The sequence below is a fragment of the Centruroides sculpturatus genome, unplaced genomic scaffold, assembly GCF_000671375.1.
Source record: "Centruroides sculpturatus isolate CEXI.00-Female unplaced genomic scaffold, Cexi_2.0 scaffold100, whole genome shotgun sequence".
In the NCBI taxonomy this organism is placed as follows: domain Eukaryota; kingdom Metazoa; phylum Arthropoda; class Arachnida; order Scorpiones; family Buthidae; genus Centruroides; species Centruroides sculpturatus.
Window position 1 is genome coordinate 14710 of NW_019384300.1, and position 19093 is coordinate 33802.

The 19093-nt window shown below is 35.1% G+C and overlaps 4 protein-coding genes across 6 annotated transcripts; 1 reads left to right on the forward strand and 3 right to left on the reverse strand.

The window, feature by feature from the left end:
* Positions 1-1366: 1366 nt before the first annotated feature.
* On the reverse strand, positions 1367-2035 carry LOC111638039 (vesicular glutamate transporter 2-like). The gene is made up of 3 exons (XM_023383701.1): positions 1966-2035; positions 1711-1796; positions 1367-1626 (listed from the first exon to the last, which is right to left on the reverse strand). The coding sequence occupies exons 1-3, from the start codon at positions 2033-2035 to the stop codon at positions 1480-1482; spliced, it is 303 nt and encodes a 100-aa protein (XP_023239469.1). The 3' UTR covers positions 1367-1479.
* Positions 2036-2164: 129 nt separating this feature from the next.
* LOC111638122 (sodium-dependent phosphate transport protein 1-like) lies at positions 2165-4455 on the reverse strand. The gene is made up of 6 exons (XM_023383797.1): positions 4353-4455; positions 3465-3661; positions 3060-3290; positions 2818-2992; positions 2617-2750; positions 2165-2338 (listed from the first exon to the last, which is right to left on the reverse strand). Exons 1-6 carry the CDS (start codon positions 4453-4455, stop codon positions 2165-2167), a joined length of 1014 nt encoding a protein of 337 aa, XP_023239565.1.
* Positions 4456-10697: 6242 nt separating this feature from the next.
* On the forward strand, positions 10698-13546 carry LOC111636236. 2 transcript variants are annotated; one of them, XM_023381477.1, is made up of 7 exons: positions 10698-11231; positions 11297-11837; positions 11898-12095; positions 12580-12684; positions 12758-13009; positions 13071-13191; positions 13258-13546. In XM_023381477.1, the coding sequence occupies exons 1-7, from the start codon at positions 11164-11166 to the stop codon at positions 13455-13457; spliced, it is 1485 nt and encodes a 494-aa protein (XP_023237245.1). In that variant the 5' UTR covers positions 10698-11163; the 3' UTR covers positions 13458-13546. The 2 variants fall into 2 exon arrangements, with proteins under 2 accessions (XP_023237245.1, XP_023237317.1); XM_023381549.1 differs by having other exon boundaries at positions 11342-11837.
* Positions 13547-13711: 165 nt separating this feature from the next.
* LOC111636649 lies at positions 13712-18650 on the reverse strand. Of its 2 annotated transcripts, XM_023382034.1 has the most exons (5): positions 18379-18650; positions 15345-15607; positions 15180-15248; positions 15026-15115; positions 13712-14918 (listed from the first exon to the last, which is right to left on the reverse strand). In XM_023382034.1, the coding sequence occupies exons 2-5, from the start codon at positions 15573-15575 to the stop codon at positions 14799-14801; spliced, it is 510 nt and encodes a 169-aa protein (XP_023237802.1). In that variant the 5' UTR covers positions 15576-15607; positions 18379-18650; the 3' UTR covers positions 13712-14798. The 2 variants fall into 2 exon arrangements, with proteins under 2 accessions (XP_023237802.1, XP_023237733.1); XM_023381965.1 differs by lacking the exon at positions 18379-18650 and having other exon boundaries at positions 15345-15774.
* Positions 18651-19093: the final 443 nt, after the last annotated feature.

Sequence of the window (19093 nt, forward strand, 5' to 3'; positions counted from 1 at the left end):
AACTGATGTTACGTTATTTATGTATTTTTCTACGTTACTTTTATTATGTTATATTACGTGATAGAAATACTGTATTCCGTATTTCTAATACATCAAGTTATTGATGTATTAGAAATGTATTATGTATTAGAATGATGTATTAGAAACACCACACTAAAAAGTATATAACTGTAGATAATTAGAAAATAATAGGAATTAAGCACATGTAACTTTTATTTCTAAATTTATTATTTGCTATTGTTACATAATTAATAGGAATTTTGAATGAAGTAAGTAAGCAAGAAAGGACTGTTTATTTCTAGCATGTTTAAAATGTATTTATATAATAAATCATGCATAATAAAAAAAAAATTAGAAATTCGTCTTGACTGAATTAATTATTGTACATGATATTTTTTCATGAAGAAAATACAAACTTTCTCTTTTCGAAGCGAAACTATTCGTTGCCTGGGCGAAGCCTGAGCTTACCGGGCTAACATTTGCACATTTTTCCGATTTAAAAAATTCATACGTTATATTTTGATTATTTCGGTGTCAAAATGCTTAGTAGAACCCTGGCGTGTATATAAATTACGTTTTAGAAAACATAATTAACTCCGAGAAAAGATATATTCAAAAAATAAAACTGCCCACTTTTGTCTCTTTGACGCTTAATAACAGAAAAGTATTTTGATATTTTGGATGCTGTTTCTTGGAGTATAAAGCCAGACAGTTGCTTGATATTCTTCCAGAATCTGGTGAATTCCGGTCGAACTACGGAAAAGTTACCCGAGTTCTAAGAAAAAGGAATCGAATTTAGATCTCTCATCCACACTAGATGGCGCCACGTTACCTAGCTCTTCGTCTTCTCTTCTGTAACCGTATGCCCGGGCCTATACCGATTTGTCAACGTGTCAGCATTTATTTTTGATAAAATTGTTTTAATTAATATTTTTTGTAAGCGATTTAAATTTATAAAATCGGCATATGGAAAACAAAGTAATGGTAACGAAAATGTTCTTCATCTCAAAGTAGCAGTGCCTAGGAAAAGTGTAATGCCCTGTAAATCATACTTTTTCTGGTAACAACGGAGTTATGCCGGTCATATATTTAACGCCATTCAGGGAAAAATGTTTGAATTAAATTCTCCCTATTGAGAATTTAATTCAAACCCGGTCTATCGAGAGTATCACAACCTAAATGTTCGATTAGATCTGGTAACAATTGGTCTAGGGCTTGAATGTAAAATAGGTAACCGAATGCGTGCACTTACAGGGTCATTGAATATACAAATTTTACTTGGATACTTCTAATTGACGTACTTCACGATTTTATAAGAAAAGAGCTAGAGAAAATTCACAGCTGTGAAACGTAGAAGCAAGGGTATTACAAGAGTGGTGCCTGTGTAACTTGCAAGAACAATTCTGCGTGCCTGTGATTCTAATTATTCTATAAGCAGAATTTTTATCATTCCAAATAAAATTTGATTTATATTCTAAATCAATTGTTATCTTGTTTCTTGTCTGTATTAATGGTAGCCCAAGGTTGAAGTTGTGCAGTAGCTCCTAATAAAAATATTACACCACCCAGAAAATAAGCGAAAGATGCCATATAGAATACGTAGTTCCATTGAATCGTGTCTCCTTCCTTATATGTAAAAATTTTTAAACAATTTAATTATAAGTTATAGATATATATATATAAACAGATTTTTAAGAAGTTATCACTTACATTTTTTTCTAATATAATACCAGCAATATAAGGTGCGAGTATAGCCGAGATACTACATAAACCATTAGTCAACCCGAAAAGGACACCTAAAACAATTTAAATAACGTAAATTAGAAAAATGTCATTTGTTACTCGAAAAGCTTGCTGTAATTTCCTGCAAAACTTCGATTCTAAGTCAGTAACAGTAATTATTCTGGTATTCTGTATTAAAATTTCGGTATTCTGTGTTTATAATTAGGAAAAGTAATGACTTACCTGCAAATTCTGGAGCTAAATCAAACACTACCACAATGTCTCCTGAATTAGTGAAGCCGTGACACGCCATTCCAATCATTAAACAAACGATTATTTTTGTATTCTCGAGGCCTAGAAATGAAATTACTAAAATGCACGTTGCCGAGCCAAATGTACCTTGAATATAAATAAGTGACATATTTAACCATTGCCAGAAATTTTAGACGTTAATTTTAAACATTAACAAGCTGCGGTTCTTACCAATTGCTTCGAAAAGTTTTCTGTTATTAGTTATGCTTAAGTCTGTACGTGCTCTCACGAAATCCGCAATAAAACAGGAAATAATCATGGTTACAGATTCCGTGAAATGGATTAATGCATGTATTAGTCCAGTCTAAAATACGAGTAAACTGTGTTTATTAATTAATTTACATACAACACGTTGTATGAATAAAAATCTACGTGCCTGTTGGATAGGAAAGTGAAGAATGTTCTGTAAATATGATGGAAATTTAGTCGATATTGTCGTGTAAACAAATTTTCGTCAAAGTTACTATCCAGACTCCTCTTGACCTTAAAATTTTCTTCCAGGGTATATTCAATTTCTATTTAAATTGAAAATATATTTACGATAAATTCATCAAAATAAAATAGAGGAGAAAATGATATTACCGTTTCCCTCGAAGCGATGTTTGTTACGCTTTCGTTAACAAACGTCAATTCTTTTTCAGATATTCTGGGATGTTCTCGTGGTCTGTCATAAACTGTAAACGTAACACATACACAAAGGGCAATCCCACATATTCCTGTTAAATATACAGATTACAGAAGATATCATCGAATTAGAAAAGCATTCGTATTGTTTATATTCACCGAATGTGTAGAAGCTGAAAGGCCATTCTTTATGTTCACAAATATATCCCGTCGTAATTAAACCAACAAACGTTCCGACTTGTACACCGGAATGAGAAATTGATGAAAATATGGACTTTTCGTTTTCTGGACTCCATCTTCCTAATAGTGTGAAAGCTCCGACAAATATAAGTCCCTGCGATAAAAATGTTTTGGATATGATACCATTTAAATGTTCTGCGAAATTACAAGTTTATTGTTACTTGTGCAAATCCAAAGATAGCTTGACATAATGATATAATTGAAACACCGACATCCGCACAAAAGGGTGTCAAAATGATAAATATTGAAGAGAGAAATGAAGAAATTATGAAAATTCTCTTTGGTCCAAGTAAAAACGTAATTGTCCCTCCTAGGAGTTGGGATAATACGAAACCGTAAAAATAACTTCCCAGTATTATTCCTTGAACGCTTTGTGTCCATACATAGGAACCCTAAAAAATTAATGTATTAAGAAGTTTATATACATATTTATCCAAGCTTTAAGGACTTCGAGTTAAAAAGATAATTATGGAGTGATTTATAAACAGTTTTTGTACAATACATTTGCAATTAGTTACTGACATTTGTTAGTAAATTATTCATACATTGTACATTTAAACCTTTACCTCTTTGTAAATATCTGTAGTATTTTGTTGAGACTTTTGTGGACATTCAGTCGAAAGCGTCGTATTATACATGCTGCGTATGGCTGAACGATTAACCATGGCTAAAATAGCGACATTCAGTACCGATTTTTGACCGTTCTTTATTGCATATATCAAAAATATAGAGAATGCCAATACGTAACGAGCGGGAACACAAACTGAAATAAAAACGTTTGTCTGATTTTAACTATCGAAGTTTAAAATGTCAATAAATACAAAGAATATAAAATTTAAAAATTGTTTAACTTTAACAATAGTTACAATGTTTAATAGAATGGTTTTCCTTATAAACCAATCTTCTAATTTTCCATATATCCAATATATTTTTACATGTATTTTCCGGGAAACCTATCTAGCGTGTAAAAACAGAATTAAGTGTATGTATATATACAAATTGCCATAAAAATTAGCGCACCGAGATGGAGCTGTTGTATCGCTGCAAAAATTGGCATGCAGATAAGTCTCAAGCATATATGGAAATGAATACAGTTATAGCGTTATGGTAATTGTGTAATGCCAGCAATGGGTGTTAAATTGCGTCTTTCTTGGCCTATAAAAATGCGCGCGAATGTCTCCTGTCTGCACTTTATCTGTTGCAGAGGGACGCTGTATCACTAGAGATATCTTTGTGTCACCCATAGACAACTAACCGAGTTTGATCATCGGGTTGAGAGAAGCCAAATGACCGTTTCGCCGAATAGTCCGCCATCTAGGCCATTCTGACAACATTTTAAGGAGATGTTGGACCTGTGGACGAGAGAGAGCTCGCACACACGGCGCCCAGGCTCAGAACTCTCTCGGCAGACTACTAGTCTGAAAGGACCGCTAATTTCCGACAAGCACGCTCACAGCCAACCCTTTTGTTGTCTGTCATCCGAACGCAGGTGGCGATACCATGAAAAAAGCCCCCGTGTCTATCCGTACCATTTCCAGCCACCTCGATGAAAAACATTTGGTATCGCGGCTGCCATTACGTCTGCTGGCAATGACACCACCCACTTTCACCTTCATTTGGAGTGGTGTCGCTCTCCCGACGAGATTGGACCGTGACGGGATACAATTGGGTCGTCTACAGCGACGAATCCAGATTCAGTGTAGGCACTGACAACGGCCGTGTTCGTGTCTGGAAGCCCCGTGGTGAACGTCTCAATCCTGCCTACATTTTGCAGCGACGCACCGCCTCATAGAAGATGTGATGATCTGGAGTGCCATCACATACGACAGCCGGTCACCTCTAGTAGTGATCCAAGGAACCATGATAGCCTAGCAGTATTGTATGTTAGTAACATCCTACAACAACTTGCGTTGCCCTAATGGAAGAACAGCCAAGAACCATTTTCTAACAGGACAATGCGCGACTACATTCGGCAAGGGCGTTACAGGACTACCTCCTGCGNATCTTAGAAAAAAAAGGACATTTTGGAACATCGTGGAAGCATCGTTCTCTGGGTGCTCCTAGCAATCGAAAGATTCGTCGGTACGTCCGCGAGAAGCCGCCGAAAGCCGTAATCAACGCCCCGGGGCCCACCGAGTGTTTCACCGGCAGCGTCCATCCACTAGTGACGAAAACCGACTTTTACGAACTTTATTTCGAACTTTATCCGTGCGCTTTGGGGTGCTACCTCGTCTAACAAGTAATTTGTAAGGAAAATTTCTATGTTTAATAAACGGGTTAAAAATGGTAAACCTGTCTCGGTGAGTCATTCCGCGCCCACACGACAGAAAGAACCGCTCGGCTGTCGAAAAACCTCACCCCTAATCGGCTGACCTCGCAGAAATGATTACAGTTATAGCGTTATGGCAATTGTGTAATGCCAGCAATGGGTGTTAAAGTGCGTCTTTTTTGACCTGTAAAAAGCGCGCAAATGCTTACTGTCTGTACTTTATCTGTTGCAGAGGCACGCTGTATCACTAGAGATACCTTCACGTCACCTTTAAACGACTAACCGAGTTTGATCATTGGGTTGAGTGAAGCCGGATGATCGTTTCGCCGAATAGTCCGCCATTTTAAGGAGATGTAGGACCTGTGGACGAGAGAGAGCTCGTACACGACGCCCAGACTCAAGACACTCTCGGCAGACTACTAGCCTGAAAGGACCGCTAATTTCCGATAAGCACGCTCACAACCAACCCTTTTGTTGTCCGTCATCCGGACACAGGTGGCAATATTATGAAAAGTTTCTGTGTCTATCCGTACCATTTCCAGGCACCTCGGTAAGGAAAATTTGGTATTGTGACTGCCATTAAGTCTGCTGGTAATGACACCACCCACTTTCACCTTCATATGGAGTGGTGTCGCTCTCCCGAGGAGATTGGACCGCGACGGAATACAATCTGGTCGTCTACAGCGACGAATCCAGATTTAGTGTAGGTGTTATCGCTAAAGCTCGGAAACTCGTTAATCTGCAGATTAACTAGCGTGATCCGTTAAAGTTGCTAAAATTGTTCTATTTCGCAAATTACCTAGGTAATGTGCAGATTATCTAGGTAATCTGCAAATTACCTACTAGGCACTCGGTAAAGTGAAAATAAGATCTTTGCTGGAACAACAGCAACGTTTCTGTACGCTTAAATTAACATAATGTTATTTATTTAATTTTCGATATCTAAAGAATCGAGTTAATACAATCAAACAATCGACAAATTAGTTGATAGAATCAACTAATAGATAATTTATACATTATAGATAATTTGTACATTATCTAGGTAATTTGAGAAATAGAACAATTTTCACAACTTTAACGGATCACGCTAGGTAATCTGCAGATTAACGAGTTTCGAGCTTTAGCGGTAACATAGACACTGACAACGGCCGTGTTCGTGTCTGGAAGCCCCGTGGTGAACGTCTCAATCCTGCCTACATTTTGCAGCGACGCACCGCCCCATAGAAGATGTGATAATCTGGAGTGCCATCATATACGATAGTCGGTCACCTCTAGTAGTGATCCAAGGAACCATGATAGCCTAGCAGTATTGTATGTTAGTAACATCCTACAACAACTTGCGTTGCCCTAATGGAGGGGCAGCCAAGAGCCATTTTCTAACAGGACAATGCGCGACTACACTCGGCAAGGGCGTTACAGGACTACCTCCTGCGCATTGCCACACTTTTCCGGTTTCTCCGAACACTAATTTGTCACCGATCGAACAAGCCTGAGATTATCTTAGACGCCTAGTTCGACAGCTTAAGAGTTTGGCCGATCTACAGAATTGCTTGCAGCGACCGTGGACCGAGATACCGCAGGAAATCATACGACACCCGTATGCCTCCATGCCCGCTCGTATCACTTCGTATATTCGTACTAGAAATGGCCAAACAGGGTACTAGTGCCTCTTTTCATTTTATTTAATTACAACTTCTTCTTAATGTACTAATTTTTATGCCAATGAGTACAACATTTTATACATGTAATTTCAATAATGCTGGAGTTGTCAGTCGGCTGAGAGCCATGGACTGTGATGGATGCTCTACTATTCCTAGATTGCGCAGTAATTAATTAATTTGGTTATGTCTCAATTAGTTAATGCTTCTGAAAGTGAAGAGCAGACACAAGTCTACTTAGCTTAAGATGGAATATAGTTTATATTCGGAATTTCGAATGTGAGTAAACATAATTAAAACCTCTTAAGATGGGCCAATTAACACGAAATTACTTAGGCTACAATTTTCTGGATTTCTATAAAATAATATACTTCTAAACAGCAGTAAAATATAATTTGTAAAATTTATTATAAAAGACACAACTAAAAGCTTTTATTAGTTCATTTTAATTCTTTAATTAATTAAAAATTCTTACCTTTACGTAACATATTTATATCGCAAGAAGAATATTTTAAATTCTTTAATTTATGTCTGAATATTTTGATATATATTCTTTGCTCCGTGACATTGATTTTCATTCAAAAAAGAAATTCCAGTTAGAATATCTTTATTCTTCTTCCTCTTTTCTTTTCCTGTGATTCAAAATATTGTAATAATTGATTTATATTCTTATATTGACGTCTAGTAAAGTTATAAAATATAAATTTTATAAACATCAGGAGTGAAATAGTAAAGAAGTGTTATCCTGCAATTCAGTAAAAATATTTTAACACATTTATGTAATATATATTAATTTTGATGACTGTAATTATCTTTAAAGTTATTGTCATATTACGTGCGCTACTCACCCAGTGTTCAAAGAACAGAATCGCTTGACCATTAGTGGGCCCTTCGAAAGTATGAAATTCCAGAGAAAATACTTGTGTACTTTCAAAATTACATTCACAATGTTAGTGAGACATCTTAATCACTTCTTACGCAACGTCGTACAACAAGTAAATCTACTGGGTTATCTAATGTTTAAATAAATTTAGATAATATAAAAACTCATAAATCATCTATTTCATAAGGTTTTAGAGATTCGCCTATGTTGTTGTTTGGAATCCGAAACTGTGAACAACACTCTTCACTACACACTCGAATATTTACACTGGAAAAACTCTGCCACTTTCAAATTAAAATACAACTTTCAACGCTTATTTCATACCAGACAAATGTGATTTTTAAAATAAAAATTTTTATATTTAAATTTAGTGCAGTGTCATTTTATTTAATTTTATATGTTTAATATAGTGGAGTCGGTTTTAATATTAATATTATCTTTTAACAGTTGTTTTATTGTTTAAATTAACAGACCATTAAACACAAATTATTCTTATAGTTGTCAATATTTTTTTCACGTTTAGTCTATTGTATCCCTGTAAGGGTTACTAAGAGGACCTTTTCAATCACACTGTACAATGGTTGGGTCAGGCACGAAAAAGATTGACCGGCTAGAGAGGAACAAAGCCCGTTGCCACGTAAATTTGGCAATATTTTATACGAATTCTATCTCATTTTAATGTAACTTATCTGCCATACGTTTTACCGACTTTTACTCTAAAATATCGTGTAAAGGTAATTTCGAATCATCGTGAAATTTTTTAATAACAATTTTAAAATTCCATTTAAAAATTTATTTTTCGTCACCGTCCATTATTATATTATGCATTTATATACGTGTTTTATAATATCAAATAAATTACTTTAAAACCCCAGCTAAAATTACAATTTAAATCATTTCTTATTTTACGTAATTTGTTGTATTTTTTTATATTTTGTTTACGCTTTAAAAGTAATTACTTGAATATTAAATTATATTCCATAAAAATATTTAACATTCATAAATAACTTCGACGTGATTTTGCACATTTTTCTGATACATGAATGTGCATCTACACAGTCATATTATCGTCCTTATTTATGAATGATTATTATGACGCAACATTTCTAACGGTTTGCGTCATAATAATCATTATAATAAAAGTAATTCAATGGTACAATAACGAAGATAAAACTGAAATAAAAGGTCTCGCATTTACGTTTACGAAGAAAAAAATTCTAGACAAATAGGAAAGAGATTTAATCAGATACAAGTTTAATACTCACTTGTATCCAGAAATTCAAAAATTTCTAAGACACGGTGTGTAAATGGATTTTGTAGAATGTAGAGATGAATACTGTAGATGCTAGAATGTAATTCGTAACAAAAAAAATCGCTGGAAAACATATCAAAACTCGCCACTATCGGTTTTGCGGCATTGTCACCGGCAAAACCACAGCACAATGTCTATGCGTAATGGTAAATTTTTGGATATAAAACTGTCTACGACATGTGAAGATCAGCAGCGATGGCCACGAGCATGACAGCGCCTGAACATTCGAAAGAACACTTGTGTGTTATTGCTCTATCACTTCGAATGTAGCCACAACGCTACGAAGACTTACGATCCCATCTACGAAGCGTTCGTGGGTGAACGAAAGTCAATCGACTGTTGCAAATGTCGAAGAGACGACGGTGCAGAAGAAGGCGATGATCTGCATTTGTTTTGTCATCATCACAATGGAACTATTCTAACCGACATCGCTGCTCTACTGCATCGTTCTAACACCAAGATCAAAGAGCTTCGTCCAAAAATTGACAAAGTTCATTACAATGACGACAATGCGCCAGCTCTACGTTCTGGCGCGTTGTCGCGACTGTAATGAACTTTAGAGAAGCTGGCCAGACTGGGCTAAAAGGCTCTACCTTAGTCTCAGTCTTGGCGCCATCCGACTTTCACGTGTGTCGGACCCTGCACAATTATACTGCCAATATACAGCTCGTGGCAATATACTTCAAGCTCGAAACTTTCTTCAAAGGAAATACCACTCATTCTATGCTGATGAGATTGAAAGTTTGCAGCAAAGATGACAATCATTATTGATATTGAAGGTAATTAATTACTTGTGGGTCTGAATTATAATCAATCAAATTTTCCCAAGCTGGCCTTATCTTACATACAGATATAAGATGGTAAGTAAAGGCAAAGCACTTGACCGATTTTTTGATCTTTTGGAAGAGATTTGAACGTTTGAACAAATCGATAACTCACAATAGTTGATGGTCTTGGCTTTTTAACTGATGTATGTGAAAAATTGGGCAATTTAATTCCGGATCTCCGAGGAAAAATAAACATTTAGCTGAAATGATTAACTGTATAAAAGCATTCAGAGCCAAAATACAGTTTTGGATAAATAATATGTCGAAACTTTCTCTTGTACACTGATGAAAAAAGTGACCGGTAAAGATAATTTGGACCTAACACATTTTGATAAACTTTTGGATCAATTTGAAAGTAGATTCCAGCAATTTACCATTATCGAACCCGTGACATTTTTTGTGGATCCTTTTGCTACACGAGTAGACATTACCGAAACAGCTAAATCTATAGCAGAACTTCAAGAAGAAACATCGATAATTGAAAAAGAGCTTTTAGATTTTCAAAATGGCATCGTATTAAAATCTCGCGATACAGATAAAAACTTTTGAAATTTATTCCATTATAAAAAGTATAATCTTTCGAAAAAAGGAGTCTTCAGAATCAAATCCTGTTTTGGTTACAGGTATTTGTGCGAATCTTTATTTTCCACCATAAATACAAAATCATAAATCGGATCTCAACTTACTAAACTTGAAGATTGCTTATGAATGGGATTATCATCTTACACTCCCAACTGTGAGAAATTAGTAAATGAAATGCAATGTCAAAGATCGCACTAATTCAACTTTTATAGGTTGGGAACCCCTGTTTTAAAGTAATAATTTTTAAGCATTTTATGTATAGTGAATACACTATTGTATACGTTAGCTATGCAGTTAAATTCTATTGTGCATTTTCAAAAACTACACGTAAAGTATTCTCATTGAATTTTTACTTTTACACGCAAGATTTACTAATCATTTTAAATTTCGTCTTTAATGGGCGTAACATTAAAATAATTTCTGAGTGTAGAATAACCGACTGATATGCAAATGTGAATTCTTGTCGCGTTGTATTTGCATATGATTAAATATTAAGCAATAAAGTTTGTTTTCCGACTGTTACGTATATACTGTAAAGATATTTCCGAATTATTTAATTTAAGAAAGGTGTATCTGTGCGATTTATAAACGTTATCAACCAGAATTCATTCCCTTGTGGGTGGATAAAAATTTATGAAAATCTGTCGAATAACAAGGCGTGTTGCAACGATCGAGGATATACATATAATTTTTAAGTTTTATTTTAATACAGAGAAAAATAGTTTCTCTACGAAATGTTTTCTTATCGCTATCAAGATAACGTTTCCCTTCGAGGATTTTATTGTCAAACAGAAAATCACAGGTACAGTACGTTGAATGATTAGAATGCAAATTTATAAATTATAAATACTACTTTAAAACTTTTAGAGATGTTAATGCTTTAGTATCTACAACTTTATTGGCTACTAATAGTATCAGACACATTTCTCAATCGCCTCGAAGGTTTTCTTATCGAGAAGATAAGAATGGAATATTTTCGGATGGAACGATAAGATACGTAAATTTCGATAGAATACCTCAATTAACTAATTGCGAAAGGATTTTCTACGAAGAACCTAAATGCCATCCCATTCTTCAGCGAACCACTATAGAAAGAGATTACTTGTGGAGTTACGAAAGATTTTTATACACTACGCAAAAGTGTAACAGCATATTTCAATCTCTTCAAGTTAGAAGTAATCGTTACGAATCGTCGTGGTGCAAGATGGATTCGGAAGGTAATTCTTCGTATAGAAATGGCAGTGGCCAATACGAAGAGGCCAGAGAGTCCACCATGCTTCCACCGTTTCGATTGAAAAAGCTGTCGAGTTACAATTCGCCTTACATCACTACCAATTGCAGTTCTTCTCTGAATACCGATAAGTCTTTCAAGATTTCGTTTGGCTGCTCCATACAAAATTATAATCGGGTAAGTTGACAAGAATTTTATATTTTTCTTATAATTTTAATAATTTTTTTTTTCATTTAGATCAGGGTATTAAATTATACGGACGAGATTCTTCCTTACGAAGAATGTGATCAAATTGCTCCTAATGAAATAAATCAAACCGCGTGGATTCCCGATTTATATGGCTTATATCCAGAACTTATAGCCATTGCTTCTCAGGATTTAAGAATTTTTCAGTACGAAGATAGGCAGTTGATCTTAAAAAAAGTATTTGTAGAAGTAAGTGAAGTGTTTTCAATTGTTTGCGCCGCAATTACTTTAAGTATAAAATAGCCACGAAGCTTCACCCATCAATCGGAAGAATTTATTTAGCTTCGTGGCTAATGCAAAGAGCATCCTCGAAAACGATAAACTTCTATTAAATGCAATATATTTAAAACACAACCCCCAAATAGGGATTAATCTAGTAGTAGATTTGCACATAAGTTAATTCGCAAATCTAATCTCTCAGAGATTACAGATTTGCGAATCAACTTATGAACTTAAGGCCTCACATTTGTATGTATCATTATTTAGTAGAAAGAAGACCCTGTCACTTGTTACAGCTTAGAGTCATAACATGTCTGTCATCCTGATTTGTAGTCGTGCTGACGACTAGAAATAAAGACGTTTTATACATTTTAAAATTAATTACACCATAAGAAACAATTCAAACACTTATGAAAATATAAATTCCAAAAAGAATGCGTAAATAAAATTGCAGGGTGGCAGATCGAATCCAATAGTATCAGTCGACTGGAACGTTTGGGATCCTAAGTTAATTTCGACGGTGCAGAAGGACGGAAAATGTATCGTATGGTCACTAGAGGTACATTTAAATTTACAAAGACTTTTAACCATAAATTTATTTACTTGATGTCGATTTTGTCTTCGAACTTCAGCACGACAGTTTTACAAACGAGATAAAATCTTCGGTAGATTACCAACACGCGGGATCTTCATATTGCAACGCGCGATTTGCAATGGGACAGATGGAAAAATGTTTGATAATGATCGATAGAAAAGACGACGTCAAAATTTTCGATCTTAGATCCAATTACTGTTGCCTGTACAAGAGTCTTTCGGAAAAAGTATTCAGCATGGAATGCGCAACGAGCGGAGATCATCTGATTGCCTTCGGATGCAAGAAGAAGGTAAAATTAAATTACTTTGGCTAAACAGGATAAGAGATTCATAAAAAATTAAAATTTTCAGATAGTAATTTTCGATTTTCGTAATATGAACAAGGCACTTAATATCTATCAAGACTTTTTACCCAACGAAATTGCATCGTGTTTTTGTTGGTCTCCTTGTTATCGAGAGATATACATCGGCAGTAAGTAACTTTTTGTATATATCCTGATTTTATTTAAGTATAAATGTAATTTTTTCAATATTTTAGCTTCTTGCGGAGGAATTATCAATTGGCCAATAGATAAAGATAATCGTGTGGATACGCAGAGATACAACGTTACCGAAAATATAAATCTTTGGAATATACATTGCCCTCTGTTTAAGCCATTCATTATATTAACTACGGGACATAATTTCCAGACGCCTTGCTACAGCACCAGCGTAGATACTTACTTGATAAAATTTTGAATTCCTACAGAGTATACTTTACTCGAGAAAGAATTCTTTTATTTATATAGATTCAATTGTTTTTTTTTATTTAAGACTTTGTCAAAAAACATTTTGTCCTGACAATGACAACGTAATTTTTATAATTTTAAGTAAAGTTTATTTAAATTTGTGACTGAGAAATGAACAAATTTATAAGAAAATCATTGAGTGTATTAATAATAAACTATAAGCAGCAAATATAAATGTGTAAAATATACACTTTTTACCCAGAAAGTGAGTAACTTTGTTATCTCTTGTTTCGAGGTGTTCGAATTTTAATTAATAATTTATAAATTACACGTCGATGTTTAAAATAGTATAATTTATTTTGTGGTTGACTACACCTATAACATTTCCATAAGTAAACGGTGTTTTCGACACTCGTGCCATAAAAATTTTTATGGCCTTGCTTTATGATACGGCTGTTGCGGGTCTATCTCGAATACTTCGAGTCCCTTATCGCTAGGTTGCCCTCGTTACGGGCCTGGCAGATTCTGTGATGGAATGCAAAAAGACATTCTTAGTGCCTGCAGAGCACCCGAAAAACTTCCGGGGTTTTCAATCATAAAAACATTTCATTGAATATTGTACAAATACTTTGAAGATTATTATTAGAAAGTATTTGTGACGTAAACAATTAGACTAGGTTATCTGCGAAATTTGAAATTATTTCAAAAATAAAATATTTCATCACTCGATACATTAAACAATTCAATTGATTTACATTTGCGTAATTTACTAGATGCAGAGACTACTGTTTTTATATTTTTTCTAGACAAAAGTAGCGATTAGTCATTACTTGAGTGTTTCTACATTTCATTACACTATAAAATTTATGACTTGTTAGTTTAAAAATTGTCTAAGGATCACTATAGTTACAACTAAAAAATAACTTTGTTTATAGAAAGTTCGGGGCCGTCTTAACACCATTATAGGCCCCTGGATAAAGCTGCGCACTAGGCCCTTCTTACAAAATCGGCAGCTGATCGGAATATTATTGTTGACTTCTGATCTGTGCATAAATTAGCTTGGTCGTGAGTTAGCGCCTCTACAACGGGCTGGCCACGAAGAGTTTTCCGGATTTTCTTAACGTTTTCGAAGTTGCTACTTACGGAAGTCCTTAGCAGTGCCGTAACTAGGGCGGTGCCCAGGCACAGGACGCAGACCCTGGGGGCGCAGAAATGACCTGAACCAAGTTTTGTGTCATAGTTTTGGGGCGAAGTTACAGAAGCTCGCACCGGGCGCGTAAAAGGCTAGTTACCGCGCTAGGAACCCCCCTAGCGCGTGCTTCTTGCGCCTGCGCGAGGTCCGCCATTATGTTTAAGATGTTCCGTTCCTAACTGAAAAATTTTGAACAATTTTTGAAGCGCACTTCTCTTTTCTAAGAACTCCGGTTACTTGAATCAGAGAAGAGAAAACTGAGTAAAATCCACTCATCATCTATAAATAGTATAAAATTATATTAGCATACAGATTTTATAAGGCAGAATCTTTCATTTTATCTATAAAATTCGAGTAGACAAAAGCAATTCCTTGTTTATACTGACCCTAATTAGAAAATTTCTCTTCACGTAAAAAAATCCCGCGATGGAGATTCCGAAGGGTCTACCTCCAAATCTTTTCATGAAACCAACAATCTGAAAAAAAATCAATTATAAATGAAATTAAGCCAATATACAGTGCAAATCTGAACATTTTTACCTTCAATTTATATTCTCGGGACAAATTCAAAGTGTAGAATTTTCCCAAAGAGATAAAATCATCGTAAATCTAAAAATAAACGATCATTATTATTATTATGTTCTGCTGAGAAAAATGTGTTTCTACTTATGGTTACTAATGGTAACATTATGGACGAATATTTACAATTGATGTGAATGCTGATAATGCCCAAGCCGAATACGAGGTTCCAGTTACCAATATAAATGCGATCGCAACGATGAAGACACGCATCGTTACTACCATCTTCACAAAAATTGCGCCGTAAGAAAAGAAGCAGGATTCGTACATAAAATGGACATAAGTTATGGGAAGAAGGAACTTCCATTTGTCGTTTAAATCTTCAAAAATTTCCCAAACCTCTACCAGTTTCACCATCAGATCTTGTAGATACGTCTCCGTCGCACTGTCTAAAAGTTGCAACAGTATGGATAATTTCGTTAATCTTTTAGCTACGATTACGCAAATCAATACGAAGAACAAAAAGAGAGAGAATGCGTGGGAAACAATTAAAATATATTTGATTTGAAAAGCAATAGAACAGATCAAGGTTACTCTATCGTTGCTTTGTACTTTAGCGATTGTAGAATAAGTAAGAAATGCCACAATAAAGAAAAAACAGATTTGTATAAATAAAACGAATAAAAAATAAAGCAAAACGTATGGTTCGATCTCACGGATGAATTCCTCTTCGCCATCGTAACTGCTTTTTAAATAGTGAAGGGAGATCTTTCTCCTTTTCACGATGCTATATTGCATAGCAAAATACAAAGTCGTTACAAAGATAGTTATTTTGCCGTGGAAGGAGTAATTTTCAAAGATTAGAAATAGTTCGCTGCAGTAAACATTCGAAGCTATTAACATCGTTGAAATCTGTATTACCGCTATCCAGAAAAGAAGCTCGATCAGGTGTGTATAAAGTGCGAAAAATAATGCGGAGCGACCAGTTCTGGGCCTTCTACACGGGCAGGCAGCTATAAAATCCAATCCGAAAACTCTCGTAATAGAAATCAGGGGCTGACACTTCCAAATGAAGCAAGAATTTGTTGGTGTTGTCTGCATCTGTTCGAACGTAGTGAAAACAGTTTTTTATAGATCAGAATTACAAGCAATTTGATACGGTACATTCAATACGGAAAATTCAGATTCACGGATTCAATATACTTGTTTGTAACCATTATGATTTCGTACTTGCAGTACAATCAAATGCTTTAGTTCCTACGGATAAAGGGAAAATGCTTCGCTCGAATTAAAGCAGTTATATCCTTACGTCACTCTCTTAAGTGAAAACATCGATTTATATTCCATTTGAACAAATTAGCCTGTCCAATGTCCTAAATAAATCGCTATACAAATTATCGTAAATTATTGTGTAATGATATTTACTTATCGTAAATCTAGATATATATATAAACGAGAAAGCGGGCGTGCACCGCACGCGGGCGGCACGTCCAGGGGGCGGCAAAGAGCCTTTCTGGCAAGCTCAGCGTAGGTAATCGTAGTTAAACAGGGGGCGGCATAATCGGTATTGCACACGGGCGTTCAAACAGCTAGCGGTGCCCCTGGAGAATGATGTTTGTTTGTACACTCCTAGGCCGTCCGACCAATCGCTAGGATACTCTGCAGTTATCGTAAATCATTGTGTAATAATATTTACGTTTAAATACTTCTAACTTATATAATGTCATACTTCACTTTACTTCAACCTTTGAGAGAGGAGTGCTTATAATGTCGTACATCTCAACCCAATAGTCTATAAATATTGAATTTCTGTAAATTGATTAATTTCTACCTACATTCGATTTACTGATTTACACGTGTGCCATGTATTAGCAAAAAGTTTAGCAAAATAATAAAGGAACTATAATTTTTATACCGTAGTTCGTTCTTCGCCCCCGTCACTCGCCACCCGGCCGCCCCATTGTGGGCCTAGCCAGGCTCGGCCAACCCGGGGCCCGCTAAGCGATATTATATATCTATTAAAACTTCTGTTTCCCGTTACGTAATTAAATAAATGAAAATTTGCACGTGTCATTGTTATAACGCGCGAGTGCGAATACGAACTCTTGGTATAACAATAAAATCTTATTCATTTTGTATTTGTTTTACTTTTTTGAAAGCGCGTTTGCCTAAATTGTGGCCCACGAAACAATTTGGGTTGGCCTGGCCGAACCCATAACGGGCTGGCTAAACGAGGCCCTCTTAATGGCCACGGGGCGGAAACGGTAAAAAAAAATTTCTATAGCCAGTCGCACGAATGATCGGAGCGCCACGTAACGGTATTCTGTCCTTTACGAACAACAGAGATGTTTAAGTATATTTACACTTGAGCATTTTTTAAATTAAAATTAATCGTTAGGTGATCAAAGTTAAAAAAATCGTGTCCAGTTCGTTAATTTTGAAGCTTAGTTCGTGACATCAGTTTTCCCCCCACGTGACAAGTTATCGCGATAAGTTAAAATCAAAGTACACAATTTGAAGTTAATTCGTCCGAAGCGGACGTTAATACACCAGTCTCTGCAGAAAAATGGCAAGGAACGAGAAAATTGGAGTCATAGGAAGGTAATTTAGTTTAATATTTCCTTATATAATTCGACACTTCATTAAATATGTACATTTCATAAGAAACTAATCAGTTTCAAATGAAATGTGCATATTTAATGAAATGCAAATGACACGTGTGAATTCAATAAATTCACACGTGCCATTTGCAGAAATTTTTCCAAATAATTCTTATTTCTTAATCGAATAAACCTAAGAAAGGCAAGCAATATAATAACAATGAAATGATTCATAATACAGTATACATTTAAATAAAAAGTTTATATCATGATATTGATTATATAATATGTGAAAAATTAAAATATATACTTAATTTTAAATCAATAAATAATTTATTTCAATTAATATATCGTAGCAAATATATAAATGCTTTTATAACCTTTTTAAATGGTTTGGGGGTGTGTCTTAAATGATGATAAATATGTGGACATTGGGTGTGTTTGGATCCAGTTAAAGAAATTATAGTTTGTTAAAATAAAAATAGAATCACTTTTCTATAAACTGTGACTAATTATGTTGTTAAAAAATTACACGCTACGCTATACTAGACGTAATAATTATTAACTTAACACGTAACAAACTGATATATATATTTTTTCACTTTCGTAATTGTCTGTACCTTGGGCGTCGAGTGGGTCTTTTATTCGTAGTTGGCCAGGCCCGCAGTGTGGGTGACGAGGGCTAAATTTGGCACGTCCGGATATTCCCGGGGAGTTGCCGGTTCGGATTTGATCTCCGTCTCCCAGAGAGTGGTAAGCCGATGCTTTAACTTGTTAACAAAGAGTTTTCCTGTCTAGAAATATATTAAAACGAAACGTGAAAGAGTATGCTATGCATTAATACTATTAAACGAGCAAATAGCGTTTAAGAGTACTTGCCGGCGAAGTAATCTGTCCGAAAAGCCGGACGATTGTTAAAACTAGCAAATTGCACTCCGGTCGAGTTAAGAACGGTTTTACGGATAAAGTTGGGTGATGTTGTTTGCGTCGGTAGGCTACGGACTATTGTTATATAATATTGAAAGCAAACGAGTTAAGAGTGCACTGCAAATCATCAAAAAAAGATGAGGTGGAAAGATTAGAAAATAATTTAAGAGGAAAATTCATTAATTTGATACAATAATTTAGCATGCAGCTGATTTTCATATTAAAATTTATCCAGTAAAATATAATTTNCGCCACTATCGGTTTTGCGGCATTGTCACCGGCAAAACCACAGCGTAATGTCTATGTGTAATGGTAAATTTTTGGATATAAAACTGTCTACGACATTTGAATATGTTATTTTTACTACTGCAGATCAACACCTTTTCTAACAGGACAATGCGCGACTAT

Bases quoted from the DNA above. Each gene is read 5' to 3' on its own strand.
- LOC111638039 (XM_023383701.1), bottom strand. From the start codon at position 2,035: ATGGCGTGTCACGGCTTCACTAATTCAGGAGACATTGTGGTAGTGTTT. The intron at 1,797-1,965 runs GTAAGTCATTAC...AAATTGTTTTAG, and splicing joins TTTAGCTCCAGAATTTGCAG to GTGTCCTTTTCGGGTTGACT. The intron at 1,627-1,710 runs GTAAGTGATAAC...TTTACATATAAG, and splicing joins GTATTATATTAGAAAAAAAT to GAAGGAGACACGATTCAATG.
- LOC111638122 (XM_023383797.1), bottom strand. From the start codon at position 4,455: ATGTTTTTCATCGAGGTGGCTGGAAATGGTACGGATAGACACGGGGGC. The intron at 3,291-3,464 runs GTAAAGGTTTAA...TTAATTTTTTAG, and splicing joins CTACAGATATTTACAAAGAG to GGTTCCTATGTATGGACACA. The intron at 2,339-2,616 runs GTAATATCATTT...CTCGTATTTTAG, and splicing joins ACATCGCTTCGAGGGAAACG to ACTGGACTAATACATGCATT.
- LOC111636236 (XM_023381477.1), top strand. From the start codon at position 11,164: ATGTTTTCTTATCGCTATCAAGATAACGTTTCCCTTCGAGGATTTTAT. The intron at 11,232-11,296 runs GTACAGTACGTT...TAAAACTTTTAG, and splicing joins TGTCAAACAGAAAATCACAG to AGATGTTAATGCTTTAGTAT. The intron at 11,838-11,897 runs GTAAGTTGACAA...TTTTTCATTTAG, and splicing joins CCATACAAAATTATAATCGG to ATCAGGGTATTAAATTATAC.
- LOC111636649 (XM_023382034.1), bottom strand. From the start codon at position 15,575: ATGGTGAAACTGGTAGAGGTTTGGGAAATTTTTGAAGATTTAAACGAC. The intron at 15,249-15,344 runs GTAAATATTCGT...GTTTATTTTTAG, and splicing joins TATCAGCATTCACATCAATT to ATTTACGATGATTTTATCTC. The intron at 14,919-15,025 runs GTCAGTATAAAC...TACTATTTATAG, and splicing joins AGAGAAATTTTCTAATTAGG to ATGATGAGTGGATTTTACTC.